At 49.8% G+C, this 9,832-nt stretch overlaps 1 protein-coding gene across 1 annotated transcript; it reads left to right on the top strand.

Annotated features, from left to right (window-relative positions):
- Window positions 1-3,034: 3,034 nt before the first annotated feature.
- On the top strand, window positions 3,035-8,138 carry hepacama (hepatic and glial cell adhesion molecule a). Its single transcript, XM_067246314.1, has 7 exons — window positions 3,035-3,242; window positions 5,112-5,462; window positions 5,575-5,856; window positions 6,428-6,518; window positions 6,740-6,807; window positions 6,975-7,048; window positions 7,318-8,138. Exons 1-7 carry the CDS (start codon window positions 3,134-3,136, stop codon window positions 7,648-7,650), a joined length of 1,308 nt encoding a protein of 435 aa, XP_067102415.1. The 5' UTR covers window positions 3,035-3,133; the 3' UTR covers window positions 7,651-8,138.
- Window positions 8,139-9,832: the final 1,694 nt, after the last annotated feature.

Genomic DNA, 9,832 nt, shown 5'->3' with positions numbered 1-9,832 from the left:
CTCAGGATCAAAGTGCTGCGATTAGTGTCAGGTGGTGTGTCTCCTTCTCTGACGGCTCGGTTGTGTGTTTACCATGCGAACAGGTGCATGGTAGTCTACCCTCCCACACCCGGAGAGAGGCTGGGGAAGAGGCCAGGAAAGAGGTTAAGAGAGAGGCTGGGAGGGAGCCTGAGAGATGGGCTAAGTAGAGGGTGAGAGAGAGGCTAGAAGTGAGAAATGAGCAGGAGCATTATCTCTCCCACGCTCACACCCACACACATCTGAGCTCCAGCCCTGCACAAAACAACACACACAACACTCAGGCAGTCTGGTACAGACATACGCAGACCAACACAAACACACATAATGGACATGCTCAGGGTTCCATCACCAGCTGCAGCAGCAGGGAAGGCTTCATTTAACTAACAGACATAAAACTGCTTTTCTCCATGGCAACACAAAGGCAAGACAGCTCTTCCTCATCCACATCTTCCCTCCTCCCCCCATCCATCTCTCTTTCTCTCACCCCTCCATCTACATACCTCTCCCTTCTAATGCATCTCGCTCTCCCTCTTCTTTTTGCAAAAGCTCCATATGAGCTTGTCAGCTCAGTTGAATTACTGCTGGTAAAGAATCGATACGAAATACATCCACACACACACACTACACTCTCTCTCACACACACACAGCCACAAATGCACACAGACACCCACACACACCCACACACCTCTAAACATAGCATACCACCTCCAGGAAGCTGTAAATTAAATTTGAAAAATTGTTTGGAGGGTATCAGTAGGTCTCATGTTGAACACAATGAAACTTAGATTCATTTTTGCTTGACACACACCTGGTTTAGAAAACAACAAAGAAACATTGGATTATTGACTATATCTCTATTGGGAAGAAACAAACATCTTTGTGAACCATTGTTCCCTCCATTTCTTCCCCCTCCTCCTCCCTCCCTCCCGACTGTCCTTCCACCTGACTCCCTTGGCAGGAAGAAGTAGGATAATCATAATAAATCAGTCTGAAGTTATATGGGATGAAAGTTTGACAGTAACACTTTCTGAGGGAATCTGAGGTAATGGCCATCATCACAACCCTGAAATGACAGCATCTCACGCGTGTTGCTGTGTTGTTCAGGTTCCATGTGTGATGACAGTCTGAGTCACACACGATCACGCAGGCACACACAAGGTGTCACGACAGTGAAGATACTGTACTCTCTTTTTCTCAATCTCTCACACACACAGACACACAAACACTCACGTTCTCTCTCTCTATTCCCCTCTCTCACCCCATTGCCCTTTTCTCGTCCTCTTCATCGACGTGGAACGATTCTCTCTGATTTAGAGCCTTTAGAAGATGAGAGGCCAGAGGGTGGGCCACCGTTACCCAACATGCCCCCGGGCAGTGAGAGCGTGGCCCCGGACTTTGATCTGAGGGGAGTACAGAGGAAAGGGACGAGAGCAAAGCACTCTGGGAGATTTTCTCCAGCAGCTGCAGCTGACCTGAGTGTCATTCGTCTAACTCCTGATCACTGCACTCTTTGTAGCTCTCTCAGACTCCCTCCTCCTCCCCCCCTTCATTCTTCTACCCCTCCTCCTCTTCCACCTCCTTCCACCTCCTCCTGTTTTTCCTCCTCTTCTTCTTTCTGCTTCTCCTCTTCACTCTCCTCTTGCTCCTCCTCCTCGTCTCCCTCCTCTTCCTCCTCCTCCATGTAGTGCCGAGGATTGTGGGTGAGTTCCCTCTCATGTTCACGTGTGTCACCATCAATCCCACAGACGTGGCCTGCGGCCTCACTTTGATCCGACGAGACATAAAGTGACACTCGGGGTATTGCATGAACTCTGACACATCCGAAACGAGCCGCGACACGAGACACCCGCTCATCCTGCAGCAGTCAGAGAGACAGATGGGTTTACTGCACGGGGCAGCACAGCCGCTGAGAGCAGGAGAAGATCAGCCGTGATGAGATGTGTCGTGGTGTGTCTGATCTGTGCCTTCCCAGAGCAGGTCCTCCTGGTCCGTTCAGAACGTGGTTGTTTGCTGTTCTTACTGCGCCACCTAGAGGGCACTCTGGAAACAACACGCACACATGTTTTTTCTTCCCTTTCGAAAAACAGGAGTGTGCCTGTGTGGACTGTGTGTGTGAGGATACGGGTGTGTGTGTGTGCCTGTGTGGACTGTGTGTGTGAGGATACGAGTGTGTGTGTGCATGTGTGGACTGTGTGTGTGAGGATACGAGTGTGTGTGTGCATGTGTGTGTGTACCCAAGTAAGTGTCTGTGTGTGCGCGCACAAGGGCTGTTGCTTGGCAGTAGGAATTGAAAACAGAGCAATAAATCGAGGGCTTATTGTCAGTCTTTGGAGGGGGTCGGGGGGGGGGGGTGGGGGGTGGGGGTGGGGGTGGAGAGGGTGCTTAGAAGAGGCAGGGAGGGTGGTTGTTTTTTTAAAGGTCCATTCATTTCTGAACTTCAAGTAGATTCTTTCCAGAGACGCTTCAGTTCAGTTGGAGTGCACCTCTGCGGGGATTCCAGGAAAGCAACTGAATCAATTTGTTTTGCCGTTCGCTATTGTTTGCTTCCATTCCTTGTATCTCCAATCTAAACTATCTGAAGATTGATGCTTAGATAATTTGGGATATGGGTGATTTAGTCCGGAAACAGAGCGGTGCATTTCAGCTGAAACAGGAAGTAAAAATTAGTTCGACAGAAACAGAGATCAACAACTTGTCCTGCATTCTTAGGTCCGGAAGCCCGTGATGAGGTAGAACAGAAGGGCCCATCTACGTCTGTCACACACAGGGGGAACACGCACACACTCACACACACACAGAGGCAACAAACACACACAGAAAGGCAACACATACACTCACACACACACAGGCAACACATACACACGCAGACGCACACACACACAAACACACACAGGGCTGTTGTTAGGAGGGTTGAGAGAGGGAACAGAGGAGAGCAGGGGAGGAGGGAGAGAGAGGGGCACTGAGCAGGCTGGCAGACCAGTAAAGCAGACAGTCCTCAGGCAGAACAGCCCGGAGGAGAGAGGAGGAGAGGAGCAGAGGAGAGGAGAGAGAGACGTGTCTGGAGTAGCTAAACCATGTTTGGGCGGCGTGAGAGATACTCAGCAACCCCAAGATGAAGACTGAGGAGGAGAGCGCCTCTGCAGACCAACACACACACAGCCCTTATCCTGCTCATCTGTCTGGCCTTCGACTCCTCCTTCTGATTCTGCTTCTCCCCTCAGGTAACTACTGCTCAGACGTTACAACTCAGACACAACTTTGGACGAGAACAACACTTGAGGATTTGTTTGGTTTGTGTGTTTGCTCAGGAGATTACATTCACTAAGTGAAGTTTGTAAAGTTGAGAGTTGTCTTGTCAGAGGCCTGCAAATGTACAGACAAATTTGAAGGATCTTGTTTTATAGGATCAATAACAAAGCTGTTTAAATTCACAATGACCTTCTTTGTTCTAAAGCTAAATAACTTGCAAATTAAAAATCATTTCTCCACATTACACACTTCTTGAGCACTTTGTCTAAGCTGATGAGTAAAGTCTCATATTGTGAGTAAGTGATGTAGAATCCAGTAAATCCCAGTTGGTGTTGTTGGGCTTACTTTGTCCTGGCATTGCCTCGCTGCTGGGTGGACGGGCTCCAAAAGGCAGCTCTATTCAGGCCTGCAGCTGGGCTGGAAAGGGCCAAGCTGGGCTGGGCTGTTGTCAGGCTAGCTGGGGGCTGGGGGAAGGGACAGGAGTTGGGCTGGAGCAGGGGCAGGGCCAAGGGTTGGGATTGGAGTTGAGGCTAGGGCTGGGCGGGACTGAGGTTGGGGCAGGGGCAGAAGAGGGGGATGTGTAGGTTAAGTATTATAGATTGTCCTGAGTTTTGTTGTTGTTATCTGAGGGGATAGGATGAGGCAGAGACCTGGAAGAACCTGGTTGGATCCAGACAGCTGGTTCAAGCAGGCCTGGACGGCGGGTTGTGTTGCTGTGTGTTGGGTTGTGTCACGCTGCTGTTAACAGAATCACTAGACCCTGTGTCTTTGTCCCTGTCTGCTCAGTCACAAAGAGCATCTCTCTGTATCTCTCTCTCTCTGTATCTCTCTCTCTCTCTGTCTGTCTGTCTCTCTCTCTCTCTCTCTCTCTCTCTCTCTCTCTCTCTCTCTCTCTCTCTCTCTCTCTCTCTCTCTCTCTCTCTCTCTCTCTCTCTCTCTCTTTGTCTCTCTCTCTCTCTTCCTATCTCTCTCTCTCTCTCTCTCTGTATATCTCTCTCTCACTCTCTCTTTCAATCTCTCTTTAACGCGTTCTCTCTCGCTATCCCTCTCTCTCTCCTATTCGTTTTCTGGGAGGAAACCAGTCCAACAATCCCCGTCTTTGTCCCATTGGCCCGGCAACCCATGTCAGCTGGACAAATGGTTGCCAGGGGCAATGGGGCGATGCGGTGCAGACTCGCAACAGGGAGCAGAGACAGGCCCCCACCGCGCCCCCCGAACACACACACATGCCCCCCTCCCCCCAGTTACCCAGCATGCCTTTCTCCAGCCATCACTTAGCCCTAAAGGCCGTGCAATGTACTAACTCTCTTCCTTACATTTCTCAAGTTCTCTCTCTCTCTCTTTCTCTCTCTCTCTTTCTCTCTTTCTCTCTTTCTCTCTGTCTTTCTTTCTCTCTCTGTGAAGGTAGGTGACATACGGCTGCTCCACCACTGTGAGCTGAATGACTTTGCTGGTTCCCAGGCAGGGTGGTAAAGCACGCTACGGGGATTACAGTCCAAGCCTTCCCTCCATGTCTACTAGGGGGAAGACATTAGTGGAACACAAATCAACACAGTGTGACATCAGGGACATCATGACCTGGTGTGAAAGTTAGAAAATGATGGAAAAAAGTTCCCTTTTAAAGCCATGTTGAATGTCAGTGTTTGGTGGGACTCAAGGGTGCATTATTTACTTAGAGCAGTTTATGGCTAGGGGACTGTTTGTCTGCCTGTTGGGCTGTCTGCCTGTTTTTTGGCCTGTAGGCCTGCTTTTCTATACTCTGTCTGTTTGTCAGTCTGTCCTTCCGCGTGTCCATCTGACCCTGTGACTGACCTTGTCCAACCCTGTGTCCCCCCCTCCAGGCAGCAGGGTGTTGGGGGTGAACGTGAGCTGCCCCAGCCCCCTGGTGCGGGGCACCCTGGGGGGGGAAGCCCTCCTGTCCGTCAGCTACACCAGCCGCAGTTCCGACTCCCCCGTCATCAAGTGGCAGCTGCGGCGGGAGCGGGAGAAGCCCGTCACCGTGGTCCAGTCCATCAGCACCAGCGTCATCGGCAACCTGCGCCCGGAGTACCGCGACCGGATCTTGATGTTCGACAACGGCTCCCTGCTGCTCCACAGCCTGCAGATGTCAGACGAGGGGGCGTACGGGGTGGAGATCTCCATCACCGACGACACCTTCACCGGGGAGAAGAACATCAATCTCACCGTGGATGGTAAGCATGCGCTGATTATTTTGGCGCCCGCAAGCATGGGTGTGGTGGTCGCTGCGTCCAGATGGTCGTGTAGTAACACCCTCTTCTCTCCCCCCCCCCCCCCCCCCCCCAGTCCCAGTCACCAGACCCTACATCCAGATGTTGGCTTCCTCGGTCCTGGAGCTCAGCGAGCTCTTCCATCTTCACTGTTCCCATGACAACGGCACCAAGCCCACGTACACTTGGCAGAAGGGGGGCCAGGTTCTGGCCAATGACTCGCGGCTGCAGCTGTCACATGATCAGAAGGTGCTGACCATCTCGCGGGTGGTGATGTCGGATGATGACGTGTACAGCTGCGTGGTGGACAACCCCATCAGCAGCATGAGGAGCCTGCCTGTCAAACTCACCGTCTACAGTAGGTGGTGCCAAAGTACACACACACACACACACACACAACAGAGGGCCGGTTCATCTCACAGAGAACAGATTGGGGTTTAAATACATCACACTGGTTGATTAGATTCTCTTTGTTTCCATGCTGGGCTTCATCTGTGTTTGTTGGAGATACTGATCTCAGATCTTCAGATTAGACTTCCTCTCTAGGACGTAGGGAAGAGAGGGTTGTTGAGATGTAAGGAGAGGAGCAGAGTGTGTGGGAGCCTGCTGCCTGTAGCAGGGGACAGGAAGTCTTCAGAGAGGTACTAAAGGTCTTCCTGCGGGCATCACTAATCCTCCCTTCATTACTGCTCATCCATGACCATCCAGCTGCTGTGCTGACCAGCCAGTTCCAACCAACCAACCAACCAGCTCTCTCCCCCTCTCTCTCTCTTCCTCACTCTCTCGCCCTCTCTCCCTCTCTCTCTCTCTTTCTCACTCTCTCCCCCCCTCTCTCCCTATCTCTCTCTCTCTCTTTCTCACTCTCTCCCCCCCCCTCTCTCTCTCTCTATCTCTCTCTGTCTCTCTCTCTCTCATTCTCTCTCTGGCAGAGCGTAGCTCGCTGTACATCATCCTGTCCACCGGGGGCATATTCTTGCTGATCACCCTGGTGACTGTGTGTGCTTGCTGGAAGCCCTCCAAGTAAGAGCTCCATGGTCATGCTGCCGCACACAAACACACACACACACACACATTTACTCTTGGATATCTTGGGACCTCATTCCCTTCTCTGAGTGTAGGTAGACATAATGTTACTTCAGTATAACTGCTTGCTTTTGTAACATTTACTAGCACGATAGCGCACGGTAACTGCTTGTTGTGTGACATTGTGTAACACAGTGCCTCTGTTCCCCTCCTTGCAGAAAGAAGCGCCAGTCTACCATCCAAAGATCCCCTGTCTATATGGAGCAGAGTGAGAACGGCCATGATGGTAAGACACCAGAGGAGCGGGACTCGAACACACAACCTTCACCAAGCAGCTGCAACAGTCGTAGGCTGTTGGGTCAGGCCCTAGCAGGTTTCAGAGTGGGCTTGTTCAGGATTCTAATCCTGGCTAACTGTTTTTGTGGTTGTTTTTCGATTGTTTTTTCCTCCTAGTGGATGTGGTTCCTAAACCAATGGGTTATCCTGGTCGCAGGAGCCCTCTGGCTCTCTATGTGCTCAATGAAGACGTGAGTGGCACTCCTTTTAGCTACCAGGGTTGGTGTACCACATGAAGATTAGACATTTGATCCCAGATTACTCACCCTATTCAATGTTATATTAATACCTGGTAACGGAATCAAGGGGACAATTGTATCAATGCCTAATCTATGTCTATTTAATTCCCAAAGTAAGATAATTGATATTTTCAGTTTCTTGAGTGTTTTAGTTCACCTCTACTTCCTGTTTACACCTGCTTCCTGTTTTCATATATATACTTCCTGTTTCCCCTTCACAGGAACTTGATGAGAGCTGCTCGAGGAATCCTCACATTCAACCAGGGCTTAGATACCCGCCCAACTACGCCCACACACTTGAGGGCCATGCCCACTCCCTCCGCAGGTACCCTCGCAGTCCTGTCCCCTCCCCCCTGGCTCAACCCCATCGGCCCACCCCCCTGCGCCCCATCCTCCACCCATGTGCCCCACCATCACCACTCGCCACTGGCTCTGGGAGGAGACCCCGCCCACCTGTGAGCCTTCCAACCAACCGGCAGACACCAGAGCCGGCCATAACCACGGAGACCACAGAGGCCGAGTTCCCGCCCCTCTCCACTGCCCCTCCTTCATGACCCGAGGCTGGGACTGGAGGGCCTGACTGTCTGAGTAACCACCTAGTAGTGCTCACTCCCAATACCCCTCACTATGCCGTCACTCTATATGTTTGATATTAGCTACCATGAGAGTATAACGTTCCTTTTTGTTTGTATGGATCTTTATGTGCTCTCCTGCTCGCCCTGTTTGGAAACATGAGATTGAGACACTTTCTTTACACTGGGCAGACAGACATGCAGTCTAACGGACAGTTAGACAGACAGACCTGACCACACCGTGACACAATTCTGCTTATCAAAATGGATGTATTTACCTTTTTTCATTTTTGGTATTTCAAACATTATTTCAACCCTTTCTTCTTGTGTGTAAAGTACCAAGATCCAGTGCTATGTAAATATGTTATTTGGGGATTTTTACACAGCAGACATTTTAACACCTCATATAAAACAGCTTCTTTATCACACAAGATACATTTTTATAAATTTGAACTAAAATAAACAATGGATGAAGGTTCCTCATGTGTCCAGCAGATGTCGCTCTCCCTTTTCTCTATGTACCTACGTCTGCAACCTGGTCATCTATCCATCTGTCCATCACATCCATACACGCATCCTTTCAACCATCCATCCATCCAAAGGAGGTCTGGGAGTGTTGACCGTCCAGACATGCGTGGGAGGTCCTCAAGGTGGAGCAGGTTAATGCATCTTCTTTCATCCTGTGACACAAAGCATGAAGGATACAGAGAGACGAATGGAAAGGAGGAGAGAAAGAGAAGAAGAGAGAGAATTAGATAAAAGGAGTCTGAGGTGTCCCTCGGCTGTTCTTCAAAACACACAGAGAGAGAAAAAGAAAGAAAGAGAGAGAGAGAGAGAGAGAGAGAGAGAGAGAGAGAGAGAGAGAGAGAGAGAGAGAGAGAGAGAGAGAGAGAGAGAGAGAGAAAGTCACCCAGAGAAGGGACAAGAGAGATTGACGGGGGGCAAGAACATGACTGTGAAAGAGGGGGGAGAGTGAAAGACCAAAGCGAAGAGAGGCACTGTTTGAGCTCTCGTCAGTATTATCAGGCTAATGCCCAGTAAAAGAATAGCCTCCTCCAGCTGCTCATCTTTTATCATGAAAATAGATGTGATTTCATCCTGCCAGTTGCCTTACGGCTGCCTTTGTTGCCTTTGTCATGTCATCCAGCCAGAGATGACATGAGGTGTGATGATCTGCTCTGTCGAAGCAGCATGCATTACCTTCTCATTCACCTGAGGTCTATTGTCTCTGTTTTATGTTAAAGCTGGCAGAGCTCCGAGGACACACATCACTTGAGCACGCTCGAATCCAGGCCCACACACACACACACCTAAATATGTATGCATATACACACAGACTCACGCACACACACACACACACACACACCACAGACGCACAGAGATGCACACGTTTCGCTCAACACAAAGTCACACACACACGCACACAGAGTGTGTCAGCTTTATTTTGGAAATTATCTTTGATCTTTGGTTCTATCTCGTGTTCTCTATCTCTCAAAGCCTGCCTCCTACGTATAGATGGTGTGTCACAGAGGGAGAAATGTGTGTGTGTGTGTGGGTGTTTGCAAGTGTGCGTGTGTGCAAGTGTGTGTGTGCAATTGTGTGTAGGTACAAGGTAAGAAAAGATGAAGCTTTCCTCCCAGAGACTCATTTCTGTAATTACCTCCAGCTGGTGTAACAGATTGAACAAAAGACAACTACAAACACAGAGAGAGAGAGAGAGAGAGAGAGAGAGAGAGAGAGAGAGAGAGAGAGAGAGAGAGAGAGAGAGAGAGAGAGAGAGAGAGAGAAAGAGAGAGAGAGAAACCACACCAACAGAGTAGGGTCTCTGCTGTTTCTGCTCAAGGTGTTGATTGCCCTCAGATTCACACTGCACTGTCAGACCCAGGCTGTGGTTATAACAACCAACCCAGACACCATCACCTTTAATAAGGCCATATTATCTGTGCCCTGCTAACTTCACCTGGCACAGGAGGTGTTGTCCACATTACATCCATCAACCGTTTGATTGATTCACAATTCAAAAAGTTCACAATAAATCAGACTGGTTTGTTGATCAGTCGCAGGGTTTTCTATTGAAATCATCACTTTTGTGTTGTGATGTTCATTAGTGGCCCTGTTGTGTTTTTAAGGGTCTGAACATTTAGTCATTTAGCAGAAGGTGGAC

This window comes from Osmerus mordax, chromosome 11 (genome assembly GCF_038355195.1).
Source record: "Osmerus mordax isolate fOsmMor3 chromosome 11, fOsmMor3.pri, whole genome shotgun sequence".
In the NCBI taxonomy this organism is placed as follows: domain Eukaryota; kingdom Metazoa; phylum Chordata; class Actinopteri; order Osmeriformes; family Osmeridae; genus Osmerus; species Osmerus mordax.
Note: the sequence above shows the minus strand (reverse complement) of the source record. Positions and strands in the feature narration are given on the sequence as shown.

Excerpts from the sequence above, each read along its gene's own strand:
- hepacama (XM_067246314.1), top strand. The coding sequence starts at position 3,134 with ATGAAGACTGAGGAGGAGAGCGCCTCTGCAGACCAACACACACACAGC. Across the intron at positions 5,463-5,574 it reads CATCAATCTCACCGTGGATG|TCCCAGTCACCAGACCCTAC; the intron begins GTAAGCATGCGC and ends CCCCCCCCCCAG. Across the intron at positions 6,808-6,974 it reads GAGTGAGAACGGCCATGATG|TGGATGTGGTTCCTAAACCA; the intron begins GTAAGACACCAG and ends TTTTCCTCCTAG.